The 24,363-nt window shown below is 47.5% G+C and overlaps 2 protein-coding genes across 10 annotated transcripts in view; one reads left to right on the top strand and one right to left on the bottom strand.

Moving 5' to 3' along the window:
• LOC104049174 (protein PHTF1) overlaps nucleotides 1-12,591 on the top strand; it is a 32,076-nt gene extending 19,485 nt beyond the window's left edge. Inside the window, exons 7-24 of one of the 8 annotated variants that reach the window (XR_010376098.1) lie at nucleotides 290-346; nucleotides 428-497; nucleotides 1,205-1,363; nucleotides 1,601-1,760; nucleotides 2,561-2,686; nucleotides 3,512-3,671; nucleotides 4,732-4,905; nucleotides 4,986-5,063; nucleotides 5,843-6,052; nucleotides 6,434-6,562; nucleotides 6,996-7,268; nucleotides 7,936-8,067; nucleotides 8,261-8,347; nucleotides 9,339-9,494; nucleotides 9,909-10,004; nucleotides 10,659-10,784; nucleotides 11,161-11,313; nucleotides 12,503-12,591. Coding sequence is in view for 7 of the 8 variants with exons in the window: in XM_064472056.1 (XP_064328126.1) it covers nucleotides 181-225; nucleotides 290-346; nucleotides 428-497; nucleotides 1,205-1,363; nucleotides 1,601-1,760; nucleotides 2,561-2,686; nucleotides 3,512-3,671; nucleotides 4,732-4,905; nucleotides 4,986-5,063; nucleotides 5,843-6,052; nucleotides 6,434-6,562; nucleotides 6,996-7,268; nucleotides 7,936-8,067; nucleotides 8,261-8,347; nucleotides 9,339-9,494; nucleotides 9,909-10,004; nucleotides 10,659-10,784; nucleotides 11,161-11,181 (2,259 nt within the window). In the remaining variant the exon portion in view is untranslated. The other 7 variants (XM_064472056.1, XM_064472055.1, XM_064472057.1 and 4 more) reach the window with 7 other exon arrangements.
• Nucleotides 12,592-12,618: 27 nt separating this feature from the next.
• MAGI3 (membrane associated guanylate kinase, WW and PDZ domain containing 3) overlaps nucleotides 12,619-24,363 on the bottom strand; it is a 74,751-nt gene continuing 63,006 nt past the window's right edge. Inside the window, exons 17-22 of one of the 2 annotated variants that reach the window (XM_064472052.1) lie at nucleotides 21,055-21,157; nucleotides 20,814-20,946; nucleotides 20,170-20,313; nucleotides 17,872-18,010; nucleotides 16,229-16,318; nucleotides 15,614-15,745 (exon numbers count right to left, since the gene is read on the bottom strand). In XM_064472052.1, coding sequence (XP_064328122.1) covers nucleotides 16,269-16,318; nucleotides 17,872-18,010; nucleotides 20,170-20,313; nucleotides 20,814-20,946; nucleotides 21,055-21,157 — 569 coding nt within the window. In that variant the 3' untranslated portion in view covers nucleotides 15,614-15,745; nucleotides 16,229-16,268. Of the gene's footprint in view, nucleotides 15,746-16,228; nucleotides 16,319-17,871; nucleotides 18,011-20,169; nucleotides 20,314-20,813; nucleotides 20,947-21,054; nucleotides 21,158-24,363 lie in introns of both variants that reach the window. The other variant, XM_064472051.1, reaches the window with a different exon arrangement.

Raw genomic sequence — 24,363 nt, 5'->3', positions numbered from 1 at the left:
GGGCTCTGCGCTCCGCTAGTGCTGTCTGGGTGGGGGCGGGGCGGGCGCAGGCGGAGGCAGTCGAGCGCCGGGCTCGCGGCGGTCTCCACGGTAACGGCGGCCCGGGCGGCGGCGGCGGCCGGGGCCGGTACCGGGGCCGGGCCGGGCCGCCCCGAGCTCGGCCGCGCCCCGCGGCGGCCCATGGCCTCTCGCGACAGGGATGCCATTTCCTGGTACCAGAAGAAGGTGAGTGGGGCGCGGCGCGAGCGGGCGCGGGCCGGGCCGTACCCTCAGCCTCCTCTCCTTCCAGGTCGGGGCCTACGACCAGCAGATATGGGAGAAGTCCATCGAGCAGACCGAGATGAAGGTAACGGCGGCGGCCGGGCGCCCCCGCCTCCCGGGCTGGGCTCCCCTCGCCGCTAACGGGCCTTTGTTTTCGGCTTCGTAGGGCTTCAAAAACAAGCCTAAGAAAAAGGGTCACATCCAGCCCGACCTGATCGACGTGGACTTGATCCGAGGTGAGCCGTGGGGGAATGGCGAGCCGCCGCCGGCAGGTGCGCTTCCGGAGCGGTTACGGCGCAGCCTGAGCCACTCGGCGTTCTGGCAGCCGCAGCAGCAGCGCAGGGCGCTGTTGAAGCCTCAGGCCTTACACCTCCCCAGCAGGGCAGGGTGCCCACGCTGGCTGGTGCTGGTGCGAAAGGAGCACTGGAAACCCGAAGGCAGAGGCCAGAGGGATGCGGTGGTCCAGCGCAAGCCGTGCCGAGTGCTTGGTGAGAGCAGATGTGGTCGGGGAGGGAAGGGCCAGCAGCCAGTGTGCTGAGATAAGGTGAGGGACCACCCCTGCTTGAGCTGTATAGAATGGATGAGTCCCTGAAGCTGGGCTGCTGTCACCCTTCCACTTAAATATGAGGGAAAAACCCCTTCCCTGTGCGGGTGCCAGACAGTGGCACAGGCTGCCCTGAGAGGCTGTGGAGTCTCTTCCCTGGGGACATTCACACCCCACCTGGACACATTACACATTCCTGCGCCCCCTGCTCTGCGTGCGCCTGCTCAAGCGGGGGGTTGGATGGGATGAGCTCCAGAGGTCCCTTCCAACCCCTGCCGTTCTGAGATTCTGAGCTGTAGCCATCTGGCAGAGTTTGGTCGTGGCCAGAGAGAAATCATCAGTAAGGAAATTCTTGTAATTCACAATTAATAACCTGTTTGTTTTTCCTTTAATTCCAAGGGTCTACATTTGCCAAAGCCAAGCCTGAAATTCCCTGGACATCCCTAACTCGGAAGGGAATTGTAAGGGTTGTATTTTTTCCATTATTCAGCCAATGGTGGATACAGGTTACTTCCCAGCGTATTTTTATGTGGCTCCTGGTGCTCTACGTTATGCAAGGTAAGGGGTGGTAGCGGTCTGTGCCACAGTCCTTTTTCTGCAAGGAATGTGACATTGTCTTGTAGTCCATAATCTAAAACTTAAGGGTCCTGTCTGAAACCTGCTTAACGCAGATTTCAAGATGTGTGGCGCTAGTATTTGCAAAAATTATAAACCAGAGTAAAAGTAAATAATTAAGACAGAAGAACTAGGCCATGCTTTTAATTTTTGCATTTGATAGAGTCTTCTCCTTTTCAGTCATAGCAGTTGTGTTGTATTTCATGATGCCTGTGGTGAATGCGAGTGAAGTCATGGGACCGATGTGCCTTATGCTGCTGATGGGAACTGTTCACTGTCAGATAGTGTCCACCCAGATCAACAGACCTTCAGGAAACAACGGGCTCGGCAGGCGGAGGAGGTGAGCGGGGTAACGGCCTCGTTTGTTGGCATCAAAGGGTATGATGGATTGCTCGTGGTAGAAGTTAACGGGTAAATGTTGTCTCTTCTGTTTTTATGTAAATAAGTAGTTTAACCATAAATATGAGACTGAGTATTTTCTGTCTTGTTTGTAACCTTCTCATAACTAAGGCAAATGCCGCAAATTTGCTGGGCTATGACAGGTCGGGTTTAGTTGTCAGCTGGGCCTTTTTCTAACGTAGCTTTTAATACAGCTTCTTTTCGAGGCCAGAGGAGGGCATTCTGCGTAGAAAGGCATCTCCAAGGTTTTGCAAACCGCTCTGGTGTCCGGCTTTGGCACTAACTGCTGGGAACAGCTGCTGTGTTCTGAGAACAGGCGAATGATGACGGAGGTGGCCATGGTGGATTCGTTGCTGGCAATTTGTGCATGTGGGAGATGCTACGGTCCATCTACCAGATATTTAACTGTTAGGTGTCTGACTCAGTTTAAACACTGATATAACATATTTGAACACTGGATGAAGGATGTAGATAGAGTTTTGCCTCCGTTAGATTTCTACGGCAAAGATTCTGTCTGGCTTTTGTCTGTTGCATCCTTCACTAGTGATATACTGATCCCCTGTGGGTATGTGCGTAACTTCTGTTAATCCAAATAAAACTTTTTTTATTTGGAAATAAGCGTTCCGACTGTATGACTTAAGAAAAATAGCATCTAAAAGGCTGTTCCAATCTGATTCAGATCTTTTAAGAACTAAAAGTAGCTTGCCACGCAAATTTAATTCTCCTCTTTTTAAAAATCAGGAAGTTACGCAAATCCGTGGGTGCTGATGGGAACAGTTGGTCGTCTCCTGACAAAAACAGTAAAGAAGAGCGGTCTGAACCTGCATCCGTTCTTAACAATTTATTTAGTATGCTTTTCCGAAGGAGGTATGTGATCTTCACTGGTTTGGTGTGTTTGTAGTGACACTGTGAACAATCTGATATCTGGAAAATGAAGTCAGAACGTGCACTGCCACTGATATCTCCAAAGCCTGCCAACTAGTTCCTTTTGAACTGAAAGCACTCTTGGTGTGGCAGGAGGCTGATTCCTCAAGAATTTGTAGTATGCCCTTATTAGGAGATTGTACCATGTCTCACACTATGACTAAAACCGACCGCTAGACGAGTTGCAGAAAGTGGCGGAGCTTATTTTTGTTTACCAGATAAGTGACGTTTCTTGAATGTGTCTGCTCAAATTACATTACTATTTTACCTGTTCTCCAGAAGCAATTGTGCCTTCTCGTTTAAGTTGCTTGAATAATTACCTCACTTTACCGCCTTAGTTTTTCTGAAAGTAACTCGAGGAAAAGGAGGATAGATTGTTTGGGATAATATTCCGTTGTCTTCTGCTGTTTTCTCAGGTGAGTGTCTTGATGAGTTTTCAGCTGGCAGGTCCTTTCTTTTGATGAGGACTTCTTGTCTTCTCAGTTGCTCTTATTTTTTTCAAAATAATAATAAGAAAAAATTCCCTCTTAGTTTAGAAGCTTTAAGATGCTGTTGAGAGTTACAAAAGAACTGTCCAGTGAGCGTGAGGCGGATGAGTCTCTTCAACAGAATCAGGACACAAAGAGCCTGTCAGCAGGAGACAGCTATGCATTCCCTGAGCTATATCGTGTAACGTTGTACCTGTATGGGAAGCGAAAGAGACCATGATGTTTGCCACAAAGAGTTTTTCTCTGACGTAAAAGCGTTTAATTGTATTTTCTCTCATAGGATTAGACGAGTGAAGTTGGTAGCTGAGAAGGGGACTGAGACAGAAAGCGGTGTGAACGCTGTGAATAATGACATTAAGCACAGACACGCCAGATCTGAACACGGGCTGTTGCACTTCAAAGAGAAAAACAAACTTTCTGATGGGGAAAAGAGCCATCAGGTACTGGCAGGAAAGATCCATCTGAAGCTGGAAATTTCGGTGTACTCTGTATGTGACCAGAAGTTTGTTGATACTTAGCTGTATGGTTTGATCTAATAGAAGATACTGCCTTCTCCTACTATCTCTGCTTGCATATAGGAAAGCTGGAAACCCTTTCTACTTCTCAGGCGAACAGCTGACATGGTGCTAACGCTTTACTGTCAGCGTCTTTTTGTCTGTTACAATAGTCAAGTAGGTCAAGCACAGACAATGCTGGAAAACATCTGTTTTACCAAGATGCTTGTTTCGTTGTAGAGACTTCTGATCACAAGATGTTCAGTTAAGGAAGACTGCGATAATGATTAAAAATAAATAAATCAACAAGTTTCGGAAGCAGTTCTGTAACATGCTTTGCCATGCAGACAGTTCCCCACAACATCCACTCGGGGGGGAGGCAGAAAAATAGACTGAAACATCCCTTGGGGAGGGAGAAAGACAGAGTTAAAGCATCGTGACCCCTGTTGAAATCTCCATAAAGCTTTGTGGAGTTACTTCTGAGGCCCCTCTGGGTTGGTGAGGTGTTAATTCCCACGCGGACAACTTAGGATCTGTGCGGAGCACCGTGCGTGTGCCATCCCAAGTCCTCTGTTTCTAGGCGTTTGCAGAGGAGCAGAGCTAGGTGTGGGGGGACACGTCTCACAGTTTGGGGTCTGCTAGCCACCACCTTGTAGATACACCTATTCTCCTGGGCTTAAGGCTGCTGGTGAGACATAGCCAAGAGATGCTGCTGCCTCTTCCTCTTCCCACATCCAACTCCGCCCCACCCAAGGTTCCCTCTCCTTACCTCTGCGGCAAGACAAGGGCGGGGGTAGGGAGTTACAATTTGTGATGTCTCTGATGTGAGGTTGGATTCTGTTTCTGCGTGTTCTGTGGAGACCACCTGCTGCTGGCGTGGCAGGTCATTAGAGATTACTGTGTGTCCCGGTGTCCCTGCAGCACTGGCTTTGAACCTTTGGTTTGATGCCGTTCAGGTTGGTCCCTTTTCAGTGCTGTACTCTTATTTTGACTGCTGTGTTTCTAGGACGACTGCACCAACAGAGGTGGTGTTTCTGATGAGCTTTCGAGTGACGAGGATGCGGAAGCAATGGCTCAAAGGGTCTTGTTACGCCAGAACGTGGAAGGGGCTTCCAGTGACAATAGCTATGAAGAGAAGAAAAAGAGGCCTCTTGTTTCTTTGAACCAGGCTGTCTCACAGGTACTCATGTTGAATTTATACCGTTTTCCACGCTATTTTTTGCTATGGATAATGAGCTGCTTTTCCTTTGCTTTTGGCAGGTCAAGCAAGCCCTTAAAGGTGCCAGAGACTCTGACAGTGTTGTGGAATCTGAACTAGAATCCACATTATATAGTCAGGTACGGTCATAATCTCAAGAGACACAGCTTTTCCGAGCCTGGCCAGTGCAGGGACATCCTCCCCATTAGAACAGACCATTTTTAAATGACAGTACTTGAGCGCCTTCAGGTATAAGGCGTGGCCTCTCCCTGCTTCTTTGCAGCTTTGTAAACTTTGTTCATAACTGTGAGTGTACTACTTAGCTTAACAAAACCAAAGCAAACGAACAGAAAAGCACTCTGGTGGCAGTGGTGTGGTCCAAGCTGCCCCTAACAGCTCACGTTGAATTGCTACAATTGCTTTTGTGCTTTGGGAGGCAGCACTGCAGCTTTTATGCTAATAAATTTTGATTTCAAAATGAAGAAATAAATCTATTCTCTGATATATACTCATTCACTTCATTACTTTATCATCCCCCCGCCACTCTTCCCACCTAAAAACAAAATAGACATAGATATAAAATATATTAATATAAAATTATAACTATAAAAATATACACTTAAATATAAAATAGAAATGAGATTATGCAAAAGCAAGAAAACTTGCGTTAGGATGAATAAGTCAATTTTTATTTTGTAAAGCTGGGAATAGAGGTGGAGATCTAACGCTCTCTGGGTGATTTCCCGGTAGAAATGCTGGCTGCAAAAACTACCGCTGTCTTTAACAGTTTGCCTCAGGTGGCGTGGCTGGGAGTTCCCGACTGCCCCAGGAGCTGACTGAGGCGATTGCTGGCAGGGGGAGGAGGTGGTTCTGCAACGGGGTGTGGGGCTGTGCTTGTAAATTCTGTTCATCTTCACAGGACTTGAGGTCCTGCATTAGTGAGGGGTCCCGGAGCTGCAGCGTGACCCGGAGAGACTCAGAAAGCACTCGCCACGACTCTGAGACAGAAGATATGCTTTGGGATGATCTGCTTCACGGGCCGGAGTGTCGCTCGTCCTGCACCAGCGACAGTGAGGAAGCGACTGCGATAGGTACCAGGCGGGATCTGAAGGAAGATGTTTTCCAGCAGGTTTGTTGATTTGTATCCAGTAGCTGAGACTGCTATGAAAGGTTCCACGCGCCTCCCCTGCTTTTCCCGCCGTCTGCCCAAATAATATGAAAGACACATCGGAATGCCGGTGGGATAATGTGAGCCCCTAATGCTGGGTGAGCCCCTTCTGTCAACCGTGCGGATCACACGAACTCTGGAATGATCTAAACAGCGTCAGTGATCAACTCCCTCCTCCCTCCCAGATTTATCTGGGCTGCTGCTAAGCCCAAAACAAAGCGCTTCACCCAAAGACAACTTTGGAATCCCCCTCTCAGTCTAAATACTTTCTGGGAAAAATCATTATTTAATAGCAGGACAGAAATAGACTATACGCCTTTTGAATTCTTTTCTCTTTTCTAGAACCATTTGTTTTGGCTGCAGAATACAAGTCCGGCATCTGCGAAAGTGAGTGCGCTGATCTGGGAGGGGAATGACTGTAAGAAGGTGGACATGTCTGTGCTGGAGATCAGCGGGATCATCATGAGCCGGGTGAGAGGGCGGTAAGGCCTTGGAACCTCTCTCCCTCACGCTTTAAAAAAGAACAACCCAGAAAGCTGCAGGTAGCCATACATGCAGGTATGAAGTGCAGTATAAAACCGGTCCCTCTGCAACTCCAAATACAGTTGTCCCAAATGTTCTTAATTAAAAATTGCACGCACCAGAACTTAGGAGGTCCTGGTGAAGACTCGTGAGCGCCGGTTATTGCTGGCTGTGTCTCTGCGGTGTGCTGACGGTGGCGATTTTGTCATTTATGGACTGGTTGTTGGTGGTTTTAGAGTGAAATGGGTGGAATTATTTTAGGCTATGCCCTTTGAAGGGAAGGGGAACTGAACGCTTGACTGAATCGATGCTGCCACAACAGCGTGCCTTTTCCTTGATGCAAAACCCCAGGTAATCATCCTATTTTTGTTCCTGCTTGCAGGTTAATGCCTACCAGCAAGGAGTGGGTTACCAAATGCTGGGAAACATCATCACCATTGGATTAGCATTCCTCCCATTCCTCTACAGACTCTTCCGCACAGATAACCTGGAGCAGCTGTGCTCCATTTCTCTAACAGAGCTTTTGCACATCTTCTGTGGAGCACCTGCTAGCACCCCTGTCATTGTTCTGTCTGCGATCAACTTCCTTGAAAGACTTTGCTTAACCTGGATGTTTTTCTTCATGATGTGTGTTGCCGAGAGAACGTACAAGCAGGTAGGTGTAGGTGCATGGTTGCCTTTCACGAACGCTGGGGCAGGTGTTGTACCGAAGCCACGCCGCCTGTCGCTGAAGACGCTGGCAAGACAAGCACGTCTCAGCAAGCTGAGCTGTCAGAGCCGGTAAGATGTCCAGGTTTGGGTAGGGGAGGCAGGTAAGACTCTCCTATTCATCAGTCACAAACTTAAACCTGTCACTACCCTTCCTGCCCCCAAGGGAAAAATAACCTTTTAGCACCTTGAAACGGCACGCTGCGTGGAAGCCACCGCTTCAACCCGGAGCTGTTTGCGAAGGAGAGGAAGCGCCGTGGTTGGCCCGTCCCCAGGTGGAGCGCGGGGCAGCTGGCTGCATCCCGCTCGGCTCCCTCACGGCCGTGGGCAGTAGCTCTGTCAGCGTGAATGTTGCCTGGCAGGCAGGCTGGCGTTAGTTACTGTTCAGCGAGAGCTTTGTGGCTAACCTTGCGTAGCCACAGCAGTCCCACCCCTGCCATACGTGAGGCGGCTGCTGGTGCGTACCTGCGAGGCCGGGCACCAGGGTCCCCGTTAGGCTTCCCCCGGGTGCCGCAAGGCTAGCCTCTTCTGCCAGTTACCGCTAAGCAATCCCAAACAAGCTTTTTTTGTTTTAGACTAATCTGTGCGTCTATGTTTTTGGTTTTGATTTGCAGAGGTTTTTGTTTGCCAAGCTTTTTAGTCACATCACATCTGCTCGGAAAGCCAGGAAATACGAAATTCCTCACTTCAGACTCAAGAAGGTAGAAAACATCAAGATCTGGTTGTCCCTGCGCTCCTATCTAAAGGTGAGCTCTGACCCAGAGGGGGCGCATGGGTTATTACAGAGTGTGTAACCAAGTCTCCAGGTACTTGTACTTTCCCTCCCCGTGTCTGGGCAGCGCTGCTGGAATCGTTAAACTGCAGCTCTTTGTGGAGAGCCCCGACCTCGCGGTGCTGCACCCCAGCCTTAGACCTGACTCAGTGTCCTTGTTTCTGCAGCGGCGAGGGCCCCAGCGATCTGTGGATGTTGTCGTGTCGTCAGTCTTTTTACTGGCTCTTTCAATTGCCTTTATATGCTGCGCCCAGGTGAGATTTTAACTTTTTTTTCTTTTTAATAAGTAGGGGGAGAAAAACCCCAAAATACTGGAGGCTTTTCATTTGCCAACCAACAAAGCGCTTGAGCTGTAGGTGTTTGTCTCCAAAGTAACATGGAGGGTTTTGCATTTCTTAAAAGCTTTGTAATGTTTAGTTGGTAATAGATGTTCATTCTCTGTGTTTGCAGAGGGAAGTCTGGGGTTTTATAATCGCTAGGAAAATTTCAGAACACGGGCTTTTGTGCACAAAGGAAAGGACTCTGCCCAAGTACCGCAAGTGCTCACAGGACATCTTATTTAAGAGGGCTGATTGCAGCACCCTCTTTAACCACTGTTGTTGAAAAGCAGGTCAATAACTATTACTTACACCTTTTAATCCTTCACTAAAGCTTCTGTTCAGTAAGCAGTGTTACTTTCTTTGGTTTTCGCAAGAGGAGCCGTTACAGTGTTTAGGCGAGTTCTTGGTTCCGTGACGCCGCAGCTGTGGTGGCAGTAGGATCGAGGATTATGGGCGACGGTCACTGGTACCGACTCTCACTGCTGTGATTGCTTTCCTAAGCCACAGGTTTCTGGAGGAATTCCGGAGGGCAATCCCAGTCCTGCTGCATTAGACCTGACGAGGACATACTGGGAAAGGCAGTAGTGTGGCTGCGGTGGCCTAAGGCTGCCAGTGGGACATGCACACGTGAAAGGAAAGATTTTATTACCAGTTAATTGGAAAGAGGGAGGGAAGAGAAAGAGCAAGTGTCCTTTTCTAAGCAGGAAGAAAAAAAATCAAATTCCAAGCTAAAGCCAGGTTAGAAATACGACCTTTTACTTTAACCTAGTTACATGACTGAATTACACTTCAAGGGAAGAGCTGTCAGTAGCTATAGAGCACGGCTGTCTGTTCAGAAGAGGAGAAAGGGCAATGCTTTTGCACGTCTCCAGAGAACAGGCATGTTACTTGTAATTGACTTTGGCTTTTTTTTTTTTCAATACAGGTTCTTAAGGGTCACAAAACGTTCCTGAACGCAGCCTACAACTGGGAGTTCCTAATCTGGGAGGCAGCACTTCTTCTCTTTTTACTCCGTCTGGCATCTTTGGGCTCTGAAACCAACAAGAAATACAGTAGTATTTCAATCTTGCTCACTGAGCAGGTATCTCCATTTGGCTCAGTCTCCCTTCGGCTTTGTGGTGTGTTTGGATGCAATCATTGCATTTCATACCCGCTTGAAATATACCAGAATCAACTTCTAAAATTCAGGAATGAACACTTGTGCTGGGCAGAGGGCAATACGCACCGTACAGCTGGGGAGGGCCAAGCTGTTAAACATTTGGACAGGCTCAGATTCTAAAATTCTAGATTATTTTTGTCTTTGGGTTAACACGTGTTAGCCGTGTCAGTCGGAAAAATAATGATGTTGTCACTGCTGAAGTCCTGTCTGTGGAGGCATTGCTTCCTCGGGAGTGACAGCAGGCTGCAAAAGATGGCTATGATTTCGCTCAGTTAGGAGTTAGTTGGGGGCTAATGCTGGAATCGTAACATCTGGTCTGTCATGTCTCTCTCACAGATAAACTTATACCTAAAGATGGAGAAGAAGCCAAACAAGAAGGAACAGCTGTCTCTAGTAAACAATGTTTTGAAACTATCTACAAAGCTACTGAAGGTAAGCTGCTCTCCCAAAAACATGCAGTTGCTAAATTTTATGGACTCAGTGACTAATGACGATGACTCTGTGTTTTTGCTCTTCCCATTTCTCTTGTCTCTTGATGAGGTGAAGTAAGTTAGTTCCAACAAAGGGAGTTTTTCTGTGCTTCTAGAGCCATGGCATAAAATTAAGCAATACAAGACCTGTGTTGTTAATTAGTGCCGCAAACCTTTGATTAGCAGTGGCTTACTATGATTTAGGTAAGCGCGAGGAGAGGCTAGGATGAACACAGTATGTCTCCTTACTGCCTGAGTCTCATTTTCCTTCTGCCGCTTCGGTGCTGAAGCGTGTGACAGTAGCAGAGGCGGTATTTGGAAGAGAAAGAGCATAGTCTAAGAGCCACATAAATTAGTCTAGCCCAATTCTACAGCCTGTTGTGTCAAGCAGCTAGTGCTGCTACAAAGGAGCCTTTTCAGAGTCAGCATGGCTGTTAGGACACGTCTTTGAGCTGGGAGGCCTGAGATACAGAGCGGGAGTTTCTGCACGTACATTTAAGTAAGGGTAGAGAGGCGGTGCACGATTAGCAAAGTCTGCCAGGGAGCCAGTGCTAAGCTAAAAGTGAGAAGATTAATTCCTTCTGCTAACAGACTTTTTTTTCCCCTCTCATTGCAGGAATTAGATACTCCATTTAGGCTGTACGGCCTGACCATGAATCCATTAATCTACAATATAACACGTGTTGTAATACTCTCTGCTGTCTCAGGCGTTATAAGTGATCTTCTAGGATTCAATATCAGAGTAAGTAAAGCTCCCACAGAAACCAACAGGAAACGTCTTGTAGGGGTCACGTTTGTACCATTGCCAGGCTCCTCCCGGCCTTGGATCAGGCTCCCTCTATGCCGTAGCTCAGGGAAGAGCCCGTGCTGACCGGCTCCGTCTGCCTGAGCCAGTCGGGGGACGGGACAGGGCTGACTTACATTTCAGCCCTGTTTGGGTCTTTGGGGCCCACTTAAAGCCGTTGGTCAGAACCCTGGGTTCTTTTTCTTTAGAACAACGACACAGTCCTCACGCTTTCAAAGCAGAGCTTCCAACGCAGGATGGGCACCGGAGACTGGGTTTCACCTGTAGATGCAAAGCCCTCAGCCCGATACTCACGCTCCGTCTCTCTTTTCAGTTATGGAAAATTAAACCGTGAGCGGACCAACCATCAGCACGCGGCCCCTCCACCAGAAAGAGACCAGCGAAGCTAACCAATAGCTTGGGCAAAAGCAGAGGTGCTCGCCAGCTACGGAAAGCTGCAATTATGATTCTTCAACAGGTTCTCAGTGTATGTATCGCACGTTCTCCCTCTGCTCTGCTGTTCTGTAACATGCAGAATAAAGTGGTCATCCCAGGGCACGGACAGACAGCAAGGCAGGACGCACGGGGCCAAACACTGGTGGCTGGCACTGAGCACAGCAGGAACGGCGTGAGCCACGCGAGAGCCTCTGCGGGAGGGACCCCGACAACTGCTGCGGGTGCCTTGTTTCTGCAAAGCCTGAACCCTGTGCCTGGGGCGAGTCCGGCCCCTGGGTCAGGTCGCTCTGGAGCTACGCTGACCCTTTGCAATCTGTGCACCCTTCAGAGCTCTGCTCAGACCGAAAATACTTGGATGCCTTTATCCAAATGTGCTGAGGAGCACTTATTTTCTTACAGGCTCAGCGTGCTTGAGGCTTTGCCTCCTTACCCTGAACTAACGCGGGATGCGGTGCACTTCGGTCTGCGCAAGATGAATTAATTCTGCCTCCAGCCTGACAGTTAAGCAAAATAACAGAGTCATGCTGGTTGCTTACGTTGGGTCTTCTGCAAATAAACGTTTGGGTTTTGAAACCATGAGTTACATGCGAACAGCCTGACAACGCAAACCTCGTAAAGCATTTGTCAACTACAGACTCTTTTGCTCTGTTTGTTGCCTGTAACGCCCCCGTTAGCCCGGCCTCTGCACCCGACAGCCAGCGCTGCTCCGAGCAGCTGCCGCAGCGCCGCGCAGCAGCGGTGCCCGAGGAGGCTCTGTTGCGAGGAGCCGCGCAGCGGAGGGGATGGGCAAAGCCTTCCGCCCCCAGTAATTAATGTTTAGCAAGGGCACAGGAGAGAAACAGAATGTTCTAGGGGCATCTGTTACACTAACATTTTCCCTAACTGACCCTGTCTTCTATTATATTAATAATGGAAAAGGCAAAAACTGAGGCACGCACTTCTCATCGCCTCATTCTTTCACAGAAGGGGGGAGGTGGCAGAAGAATTTTCGGCAGTAAATTGTTTACAGCTATTTTCTGTACAAGGAAAGGTTGTAAGATGTAAAAGGAGATGCCAGTTTTATGTATCAAAACGTCCAAATAAACCTGCAGTACAAGTATTTCATCAGTAACAACTGTTTCTACATGACTTGATCACTTTTGTAATACCGTTGTGGAGCAGTTGTTATTTGAACAGGGAGTCGGTGAAACTTCCAATAATAAATTGCATTTGTTTTCCAGAAGAGTATTTTATGTTTGTGGGCAAAACCTGGGTCATCGATGGAGCTGTTCAAAGCATCTCACCGCTGAAAGTCAACAAAGAACCTTATTTTATGCAGCGCAGACCCAACAAGCCGTGAACTGGAGTTTCTTTTTAATATCTATATAAAAAATAATGAGCGATTTACAGGTCTCTCTCTAGTCAGAACCTCAGAAGTATGTATAAAGGTGCTGTACAATATATAAACATTTACACCCAGTACATCCATACATTGCTTAGCATTCCAAGGCCACATTGCTAAGTCATCCGGTACAGTAAGTACAGATACAAGTTCTATGGAAGGAGAAATCACACACAGGTAAGACACTAAATCAGGTCACATTAACATATAGAAAAAATACAGGGGTGGTTGATGACAGGGAAATAATTCCGGTGGTGCTAATTCATCGTTGTATTAAACGCCTGACTTTGTTACTGGACGCGGTGGCTGGGGCAGGTGCGTACAACTCAACGTAAAACGGACTCTCTGGTTAAGAATACGTGGTTAATATCTACATAGGCTACTTCAAAGTATTAAATATCTTCACAGTCATACTCCACGGCAAGGAGTATTTGTACGTGTTATGCTACACAGCAAACCTCAATGGATCACCCAACGGCAAGCAGCAGAGCGCAGTTCAGATCTGCTTTAAAGCCTGGTTCGTTTTCAAAGTCTTTGTTTAAAAAGCTGTTTGAGTGGTCATCTGTACTTCTAAAGAACTGAGACTGATTCACTGTGCTTCATTAAGCTTTAAAAACATTAAATGTTTCAGAGCCAGAACGAGATACTCACTCGTTCACTCTCAAATAGCAAACTGTGTTAGTTCGAATTTTAACGCGAGTAGAAGTACAGCTTGACCTTTCACACTTCGTCCTCCTGCAAACGGGACCAGTGGGCTCCTTTATCACTTTTCTGCAGTCATTAAAAACCTAACCTGTTGGGAAATCGCTGCTAAAGCTATGAGGAAAATAAAACCCTTCAGTTTATGCAGTCTGCTGCTCTTACAGCCGTCGGACTGGTGTGGCAGTGGATTCTGGTGGTAACAGTCCTCTTTCCAAAACATGTATTAAAGCCCAAACCGCCGCTAAGTCCCACGTACCCCGTACCTCATCCTGTTCAGCGCGCTCAGAACAGACCACACACCGTGGGAGATGGGAGATTTCTAATACACACAGGCAAGAAGCTGCTCTGGCAGTTGGCTCGGTCCGAAGGGTCGGCTGTTTCCGCTACAGAGGGAGAAAATCCGCTTCCTAACTAGCATTAACTAACGACAGGAGTTCAGTCCACAGCACCACGAGGAGGCTGAAAAGAAATGTGCATGCGTTGCTCATGTTTACCAGGAATGCTACGGGTGACACAGCGCCACAAGTGAAACCAAAGGAATGATGTTATTTAACAGAACCCAGAATTTTCAGCCAGATGTTTGCAAACAGGTGTTACAATCATCCTCATGAATCAAGAAAATAAAGCAATTTTGCTCTATTCATAAAAAGCAAAATTACAAAACATTGATTATGTCAAATATAATTTTTATCTACACGATTTTGTATTGGGTATAAAAATTTAAGAAAAAACATCAATTGAACAGCATCAGTGGCTCATTTGCTGCCCTGGAATTGACAGAACCGACTTGCCCATCTTCTTACTGAGCCAGTAAGAACGCGTGTATTTCCTTATGTAAACATGCAACATGCTCTTGAGAAAACACCCATTTCAGACAAAACCTTGCCTTTCCTGCGACTGGAACACACACGAGAAGGGTTAGATTGACCGGGTACAGTAGATAACTTGGCACAAGAACGAGAAGTGAGTCGTGATCACATTGGCAATATAGGCATTAAATAATTTTGTTCAGAAACTCACAACACTATCTGAGAAAGCCGTAGCAGTGCAACGTTGAGAGCAGCAGAACACCGCCTTCAAAAGGACAAGGGGACAGCAGCTTGTGGAAGTTTCATAAGCAATCCGAAAGGTCCTTCATGCAGCTCACATAATTTAAGAACATATCAAATACTTTCCACCCTCTAACCAGTTTCTGAAAAAAACGACGACTTTGTGAAAAGAAACAATGCTTTTAAATGACCATTATTAGAAACTCGATTAAAACATGTTCTAAAAAAAGGTGTCAGTCAAACCCGCTTTTCAGCCACACCTGCTGTTTGGGTGACTTTACATGCGCTTGGTACCCTCCAAGGTCCAGGAGTTATCGGTGTTTTCTTGACTGGAGAACTGTTCTCAGATTTGGAAATTCCATCATCTTTGGTTTCAGCGGGCAGCTCCGCGTGTCTCTCCCTGTGGTGTCTGTTCAGCGCAAGAGTCTCCTGTGTTTCCAGCCATCTCTGCTTCTCCATGGAAAGCAGTGGAATATTGGAAAGACTGGAAGCTTTGACTCTGCTGGAACTTTGCTCTCCGGAGTTTGGCTTCTTTGTTTTTCTGTCTTCAGACGTGTTTCTCCTGGAGTCACTGAATGGAAGGTTGTTATCAGATGCTGCAGGTTGTCGCTCTGGAGACCGCCCTTCTGTCCTTCCAGAAGTTTTCTGCTTCGCCTCTTTCCTGGTGACTCCTGTTCTACCACTTCCACCTTTCAGTTGCTCAGCAGTCGTCTTATCACCACCGGTTGTTCTGTCCTGATGTTCTTGTAACCTGCCTACTGTTTCTACGTTTCCTTGCTTACCGAGATGCTTTTGGGGACTGGCAGCCCTTCCTTGATTCCCACTGGAATAGTCCCTTTTGTTACTGTTATTCATCCCTGTTTCTGTGGGCTGACTCTCACGCTTTCTGGCACCGTCAGATTTACACGAGAGATTGCTGTAGGTGTTTTCAGGACATCCTTTTCTGGGGCTGTGGAATCCTGTGTGAGGGTGTCCCTCAGCAGCCCCTAACTTTTGTGGACTGACAGATCTGTCCCTTCTGGTCCCTACTTCCAAACTACCTTTTGTCATTTCAAACCCAGGGCTGGAGGGACATTCCCGTCTGTTCTTTGTTCTCCGGGGAGAAGACAGAGGCTTCATCTCAGACTGGTTTTCAGTTAAAGTGCTTATCTTTTCAGGCACAGTGTTTGCTTGTTCCAGTTTCTCAGACAGCTGAACTCTTGTTAAAGCTTCTCCTGGTACTGGTAAATAACACACTTCAGATGGGGAAGCAGAATGTGAAGATGAAGGTAATGGTGACTGTTCTTCATATATTACATTTGACGAAGATGGATTATAACTATCCCAATCACCTGGAAGTGAACAGTGAGAGATTTGACTAAATGACTGAAATAATAATAATTATTATTATTAAAAAATCACTAAATATTTTATGGACATGCATGCTACTCAGGTTCCAGGATGTTCTATGACATCTTCATTTGAAAAAAGATTATGCGGTGGCATACTCTCAAAGTCTTATTTTGTCAGTTTTCTATATTGCATGGTTCTACAGCCTACAGCTGTAAGGATGTGATTTGGGAAGAAAACTTCTGCCCAGAATGCTGGCACGATCTCTGCGGGACTGACACGGTCTTGTATCAGCACAACTTTAGGGCCTACACAGCAAAATCGCAAATTAAAAGCTCCCTGACCTACGTTGTTTAATATAAGAAAACCAAATGAACTGAAACTGTTATGCTAAAAGAAAACTGAAAACAGTGAAAAGTTGAGGTTATTCATAGCTTTGCACTTTAATAATAGGAAGAGATGAAACAGAAGACATGCAGATTTACCAAGTCTTTAAGGAAAAACCAAGAAAAGCACTGAAAGCCCTTAATGTTGCTCAGGTTTCACGTAGGGACACAGACTGGAAGGAGCCAAACCTGAAGGAGGAAGAGAAAAAGCCCAGAACTACATACCAAAATCACAGAGTACAGCAAGCAAGATTTCAATCAGAAATGTATGATTAACAGCAAGACAAGAGGCAACAAAACCCTTCCCTTCTCCACTGCTGCTCATCTAACCGAAGTTGCTTAACCCAGGCTCAGGCCTCGCTCTTGACAGAGGGCTGGACCCGGTGGTCTCCGGGGGTCCTTCTCACGTTTCTGATTCTGTGTTTCTACCTCAGCCTCGGGAGGTTTCCGTGAAGAAGGGGCCGGGGGTGATTCCGGGTAACTATTGCGCTGCCCTCGTGGTGCGGGACAAGCAGCGCTCCCGGCTGCTGACACCGTACCGAGCTCAGACAGCTGCCAGCCAGGAGGCAGCGGGCGGCGCGCTCCCACCGACCCCCCTCGTCTAGCCGGTAAATGCCAGCTTTAAAGAGGACCTCGAGAGGAGCTTGTCGGAACACATGGAGGACTATATTTAACTTTTGCCCTTACGAGACGGTAATTCAGTGTGAGGCAAACCCAGCCAGCCAGGAATGCAGCAAGATGGCACCGAACAGACCTCGCGCTTCACAGGTGGGCTGTTTCCGTGCCATGCGCTAATTCACTGACTTTGCGGCGCTGTGCAGCCTGGAACAGAAAGATGTTCCGAGCCATCTCCCTGCTCTCCGGAGGAAAGAAACCGAGAAAGCTCTGAGCAGATTTTATCCCTTGAGCGGGTGCCAGTTGCTGCCCGTAAATGACTGAACACAACAAACTACCCGGTAGTTCAAACTGTGTTTTAAAATTTTCCAAGGATAAGCTCAGGGTTGGTCAGTTATTGACAAGCTCTTCCTCAGAGGAAGTGACCTGACAATTTAAGTTTACCATCAGAATCTTGGTGTCAGCATCAAGGGCTAAAAGATTAAAATGTGCACTTGGAGATAAGGTTTTCTTTGCTTTAAAATACTGCCGCAGCCACAAGCCTTTCTGATTTGTAGTTTTGCAGCATTTCCTTTATTTTTTCCCCCTACAAAGTTGTGCGTTCCTGTGGTAGATGCAGACACCACAACTTCTAACAGACAGGCTCCATTTTGAGAGCAAAGCTGCCTCTCCCCCTGCTTTCTGAAGATTTGGCTTTGAAAAACAAAGCATTTCATAATTTAGAAGGCTAAAAACAGTGAAGTAAATCTGTACAGAAGCAATATTCTTAACAATACAGGCATTTTGAACTGAGCACTGTATCACAGAGAATTTTAATTTAAATTAAAAGGCAATCAGTGTTAATTATCACATTTGTATAGGAAAACTTGATTAGCTTGGACAGAGCTGAGAAACTTATTACAATTACAAATATGCAGTGATTTCACACTGCATAACATTCCTAAGTACTCGTCATGTGTTAATTTTACCAAAAATATTCCTTATATTTTGAAACAAATATGAACACCTGCACAGCTGCTAGAAAGGGCACTGCTAACTATCTCAGTGAACAAGCACCGAAGTCTCCGTCTCAGCCCGCACTGTGTCGCCTTGACCCTCAAAACGAAACAGCTCTCGAGATGACGTACTGTGATCTGGTATCAGGCCAGTCCCTGGTCTCAGCAGCAGCAAAACTTTATTCCCTCCAGCCTGAATCAGCTCAATGGCTCGTGTGTGAGTGATTCCTTGGGTGGGTTCTCCATTAATTTCAACAATTTGGTCACCAACCTGACAAGAAAATAGCAACCAGGTTAGTCTTTGCAAATCTCTGACACCATGAACTAATTTTTTAATTTAGAAAGAAACAAAATAGAGGCAGATGCTTCTATTTTTCCTCTCATGCTGAAATCCACTCAGCAACAGCAACACCATTCCACAGCTGCTGATTAACGCGACGCGACGCCCTGGTGGTTCAGAGCTCTCCACGCAAGTCTTCTGCTCAGCATCTCAGTAAAAGATCTCAGGTTCCTTAAACACACCTCCCAGTTATCCACACGTGATGCGACAGATACAGCCACGGGCCTGAACATATTTTCATTCTGGACCATCGTATGGAGGGAGCTTATGGATGAACCGCGTCCAGCCCGGCGCCGTGAGCCTGTCCGAGGTCACAGGAACGAGGTAAGTAACACGGCGCCTTCTCCACCTTAACGCAGAGCTGAACGCTGTCACGGCACAACAGGCTTCAGGTAAGGAAAGGGGGTTTTTTTATTCCAGGTCGGGAAGATCACCACTCCACGGCTGCCAGTACTAAGTACCACTAGCACTTACAGGGGTATCGAGCAGGTAATTGCGGTTTGTGCTACCTTTGCAGGCTGGTGGGACGGGGCTGGAATAGCCCCCCATAAAAAAAAGGTCATGAAACCCACTTCACAACACGTGGATCAGCCAATGGATGTCACTAGAGCGTAGAATTAGCAGTTTAAAGAGACTGCCTGGGCTCTGTTATGTAAACTGCCAAAGGAAGTCACTGGCTGGTGACCCATCGGACGGGATGGGACGGGACGCTCCACACCGCGCAACGTGCCTCCCGCCACGCCATTAACCAGGTGAGAAACTCCCCTTCGCTGTTTTTAAGCACAGCCAGAAAATGACACCATTTTCCGGCTGAGGAGGGAGGAACCGAAAGATGCGAAAATCGCGAACGGCCCCGCGGCGGGCGAGCGCAGCCCCTCTGCGCTCCGAGCTGCTGCGGCCGCACGCGCGGCGCTCGCGGCCCTGCCGCGCCCCAGGCACCGGCGCCAGCCGCGGAGGCCGCGCGGGGCGCCACCGCCCCCACCACCCCCGCCGCGTCCCCGCGTCAGGTGCTGGTGCCACGCGCTCGGGGATCTGCGCAAGACGCTGAGGACCCGCAGCCCAGAGCGAAAGGTGGCACGCGGGAGCTGGAGCTGTCCCGGCCCTGCCGAGCCGTGCCTCCGCACAGGGCGCCCGAGCAAAGCGCAGCACGGCCGGCTGGGAACCTTTCGGTTGCTCTTGCCCAGAAAGCAAAGCCCTGGAGCTTAGTGTAACACCACTGGAAGGAGCAATACGAGAGGAAATATTAGCACTAAATACTACGCTCATGTGGTCTCTCAAGCATGAGGGAAAAAAGCTAATTACTGTAAAGAATTAGGATAATAGAAGTTAACAGTACTTAAAATTTCACATCCAATTAAGCCCCACAGTAGCCCCAGCAAGTATCTGTGTCAGCACTGTTCTACAAACCACAGTACCGACGAGGCAGAGCCCCGTGCCGGCGGCCAGCCGCGCGGCGAAGCACCAGGACTGCACGCGGGACGGCGTCTCACGGCACCTGGCCCAGCTTCATGCTCCAGCCTCTCAAAACTCCGCACAGCAGTCACAGATCCTCACGTTCCACTGTTCTTTGCTCTGGTACCCGCATGTTTGGCTTTTACCACAATATTTGAAAGTGAATTCCTTACACAAACATAAGAATTAACGTAATAATCTTTGAAAAGAGTTAGGTTTGTATCTTCAAACACTGCACAGAACAGCAATAGCACAACGTACGCGCAAACATTCACTGACTCGGACAGTGATTCTCCTTTCAGCTTCTGCTCCGCTGTGCCACTTCTTGACCGGGCCCCTAAAGTACCCTGAGTAGCTGCTGCTCACGCCCTGGGGCACGTACGTTATTGTAACTCAGGCATGGAGGGACAGTTCATTTTGGATGGCCAGAGCCGTTCATACATCTCTCCTTTAAAAGCCTCCACCACAGCGTTTGCTGTCGCTGCAGTGTCAGCGGGAAGGAGGGCGGCCGCCCTGACGCTGTCCCGCCTGCTGCGACCCTGCACTCACGAAAGAATAAAGTTTGTTGCCGCTGCAGGTGAATTAGTGTGTGAAAAGGCCAAGGCGATCAACAAAATTATTAGAGAAGACGAACTCACATGTACTCTCCCATCTTTGACTGCCGGCCCGTCTTCAGCAAGCCGAAGGATGAATAAGCCCATGTTGTATTCCTTTCCTCCTCGGAGGCTGAATCCAAACCCTCGAGGGCCCCTTTCCAACTCTACGGGGAAACAGCCAGGATTCTGGGCGGGAAGTCAAAGAGAAAAAAGATGAGGATGTGCAGGCAGATTTGAAATTCTGTTTTTCTGGAAAAATACTTCACGCATGTCTTTATTTTGAGAAATGTGCAATCCACGATTTAAACCGAATTCCTCACAACTCACGTATGACCAGGTGCAACGGTTTCATCCTAAGTCTAAACATACAGAACGTTTTCTTTCTACAGTTTAGATACATTAAATTTCTTTAAGAAACCTTGCCAAGGGTCTGTAGCAGCCCCGTTACAAGGATTTTCTGATTCTATTACAATGAGCATTAAACTATACTACAGAGATGATAAAATTTAAAACATCAGCAAAAACATTCTGTGAAAAGCTTTAGTGCATTTTTATATGCAACTTTTCTACCCGCGTGTAACAGGGAAATGTTCTATTGTTCTGCTTCCGCGTACTCCGGGGCAACGCCACCGTAGCGTCCTGACAAATGAGTATTCCGCACGTCCCCGCGCCCTCCGGACGGTTACCTGGGCCTGGGAGTGACGGCTTCCAATAGCTGAGGCAACGCCAGCATCAGATTGTGCCAAGTGCTTATGCTCAGGCCAGGAAAGCCTGTAACTATTTGAAACTTCTTTTCCAGCTTCACCTTCTGTAGCTCCCCTGCAGAGAGGCAAAAGGACGTGGACGTTACCTTTGCATTAACCACCCCTCTGGTCAGGCCTTTCTCTCCGCTCTCCGTTCCTTTTGCCAGCAGCAAAAGCTCTGTACCTGTCTGCGCTGGCGGGGCTGATCGGTGCCGGTGCCAGTGGTCGGTGCTGCGGAGCTGGGCTCTGCCTGGCGGAGTTTGTTCCTGACGGAGGGCCACGGTGTTCTAATAAATTCAGACAAAACCGACAGTCAGAGAGAACTTCTCGAATATAAAGCTAGCCAGGCTCACCACGAGACCACAGTGACCACCAGCACAGTGTCTGCTGTTCCTAAGGATGCTCCTGCCACAGCAGAAGGTGGAGAGGATTTTCCAAGGTCTAACACCGTACGCCAGGAACCCAAGTGCAGCTCATTTGTTCCACGGAATAAATTCCTAGGAATATTGTTCTTATCTATGCTGCTTTTCCCCAGAACAACACCACAATTTTGACCAAACCAGACAAGAACAGGATGGTTTTGGCTGTCTGCAAGTTGATGAAGACCAGAGGGGCTTAGGGCTGGTCAGATCCAGGAGGTTGATTTGGACGATCAATATAATAAAATTTTGTAAGGGATGAAGAATAATGTCCATTTGAGAACATATCCCTTTTTAAAAGTAAGAGAATAAGGATCTGCAGGGGCAATGAGGACTCAGGGATGAAGACACTAACCATGGAGGGAAACTGTCAACTCATCTGAGGCACAACGGAGAGCTTGCTACCGGCCAGCTACAGGAAAGGTTACGAACTGGTCCCACAGCCACACTGGAGGGACTCCTTCACTGACAGGTTACCAACAAGAGTTTTGAAGTGTTTTGCCTTCTCCCAAAGGCTCAGAAAAATTAAAGTACAATGACATTAAAAAAAAAAAAAGCTTTTAAAATAGTTTAAGATGATTTCCCCTCCACACAAAATAAAATGATTGTGCAGTTCACAATAAATCCAGTGCATTTATGAAAAAAAACCAGGTCTCAGGATACAAGATGCCTCTGTCACTTAAGCGCAATGAACCACAGTCTCTGCAAAAAGCTGCCTCTTAGCTAGAACCTGAAATGGCAAGTTGTGGCCCAAGATGAACTTATGTACTGAATTATAAACTAATAAATTCCTTTTCCTTATAAGGGTTAAAAAGAAAACGAACCAAGCACCCAAACCAGAGACATCGCAGTCCTCTGTTAGGTGCACCACGTTACTGCATCCCTCAGTCAAGAACAAACAAACCCCGGTAAAACATATACAGTGCTCAAGCATCTTAAGGGAAGGAAAACATAATGGATATTATTAGAGTGAATTTCTCAGGTATGCAAGGCCTCCCCAGTCCTTCACAGGACTGCCTGGTGCTATTACTACGACAGGCCTTAAAGAGGTTTTTCTCTAGAGACAAAATGTCAACTTTTACTCCCGGTTTACACTCAGAGTTTTAATTTAGAAGCACAGGCAAGAAAAACGCCATCTGTTTGTACAAATTCTCCAGTCCTCTTTTCAGCCTTGCTCTCTTGTGTTTCCAGCCAATATATGACAAAAGCTGACGGCTCTCGCTTTTATGAAAAATGTTAAAGAATGTCTTCTGGTGCACGAAGTGGAAGTCATTTCTTTGTATGAAAAGCAAAGATCACACATCTGTGAAAGCTAGGAGGGAGAGGGAAGTCTTTTCCCTGTCAGTCTCAGAGGACAGCGCCGAAGACGATGCACCGGGGAGCAGCAAGCTCTGTTAGGGTTTATGCTTTGTGATGCTGAACAGCTTCTGGCAAAACAGGCATTTTTCTCTTTGGAGCTGCATCCTGCCTCTTCCTCGGCGTTAACCGCTGTCTGGCGAACCATCTCTGTGAAGCTCAGCTCTCCCCGCAGCCTGGCGGGGAAAACGCCTGGAGCCCCGACTAATCCACATCCACTCTGGCTTTCTGCGGGAGTCTGCTGTACGGAGGGTTATGCTGTGAGCTAAACTGCATTTCTCCAGCTAATTCAAGGAGAATTTACAGCGGTGAAATACTCCGTGGAACAGGTTCTGCTTCTCTCTCTTCCGTTGTCACAAATTCTCTGCATCTGAAACACTGCAACTCCCGCTCCTCTAAGCTACACATTATTCTGACTGGTCCCTTCAGTCGAGTTTCATCACCCACTGACTTGCCCCCACACCCCCTTTGCTGATTCTCCTCAGCTTCTTGTTTTATCTCTACATTTTGGCTCCAAATCTATAATTGAGGAGGGGGGAAAGCTAAGTTCTTACACAGAGACCAGGTAAGGTCATAGATAAATAAGGGACAATAATGTTATATTCAGAAAGCTTGTTTTGAAACCAAAGCTGATTAAGAGTCCTGGAGAAACAGATCTAATGCAACCAACTCAAACTTCAGTTGTGTTATAAACATTGCCCTGGGCAACTGCTCTGAGGTGTGTCCCTTCAAACTGGAATGAATTAGGTTTGATAAAAATGAGAATCTTAACAGAAAAATAACAATTTATAGAAGTCTCTCTGCTTCAAGCACTAACAAAAAGGCAAATTAAGTCTTTGAAATTCTGTATTACAGGCTGAGATAACACATTAAATATTTGCAGTGAATGTGAAATTAGAGAATCATTTGTTGGCTTTATTCACATTCTGGCTTTAGGTATTTATTATTTAGAAGGTGAAGAAAGCCAGCTTTCTGGCAAAATAACGATAGTGAGTTTAATTAAACCCACTAGCAGCAATCCAGAAAAATGCAGTGGTAAGCAGGGTTGGAAAACAGCTTTTCTCTTCAGCTGACTGGGTTTTACATATTTATAGTGAACTGTTCGCGCAGGAACAATGCCACACTGAACGCAGCGTTGCATGGGAGCTTTCATTAAAAATACATTCTCTAAAGATGGGACTTTGCAGTCGCAAACACTCACTTTGCTGCTCAGATGGCACGGTAAGTTGCGTGCGAAGAATCTGCTAGCAGCCTGGAGGCTCTGCAGGAAAATCCCAAGTATGTTCTCATGGTGGGACGCGACCGGTTTTGAAAGCGCAGCTTTGGCAGACAGAACTACAAGGTGCTTCTGTTGTATCCCAGGGGTCCAGAATTAGGCAATTTGTGTAGTTTAACACGGCAGGAAGGAAAAACTAGAGTGGCTAAACAGAGAGGATCTGGAAAGCAGGTGCCCCTGTGGCCTTTGAGCATCCTCGCTCTGCCTGGCAGAGCCGCTCCGGAGCATCCCGAGAGCACCTCCCCCATCTGGAACAAAGCTCTGGCAGCCACTGCAGCAGCAGGGACGGGCACTGCCCAGGGGTGAGATGTTCTCTCTGACTGTTGTCCCGTGAGTCTGCTGAAGCTCTCCCAGGAGAGGTCATTTCTCTGTGTTTGAAGAATACAAGGTCTGGACAGAACGTGTTTCCATGGGAGCAGCAGTCTCCCTCTCTTGCATGAGA

The sequence above is a fragment of the Phalacrocorax carbo genome, chromosome 23, assembly GCF_963921805.1.
Source record: "Phalacrocorax carbo chromosome 23, bPhaCar2.1, whole genome shotgun sequence".
Classification (NCBI taxonomy): Eukaryota; Metazoa; Chordata; class Aves; order Suliformes; family Phalacrocoracidae; genus Phalacrocorax; species Phalacrocorax carbo.
The sequence above is the reverse complement of the archived record's forward strand: the minus strand, read 5'-3'. Positions and strand labels throughout refer to the sequence as shown.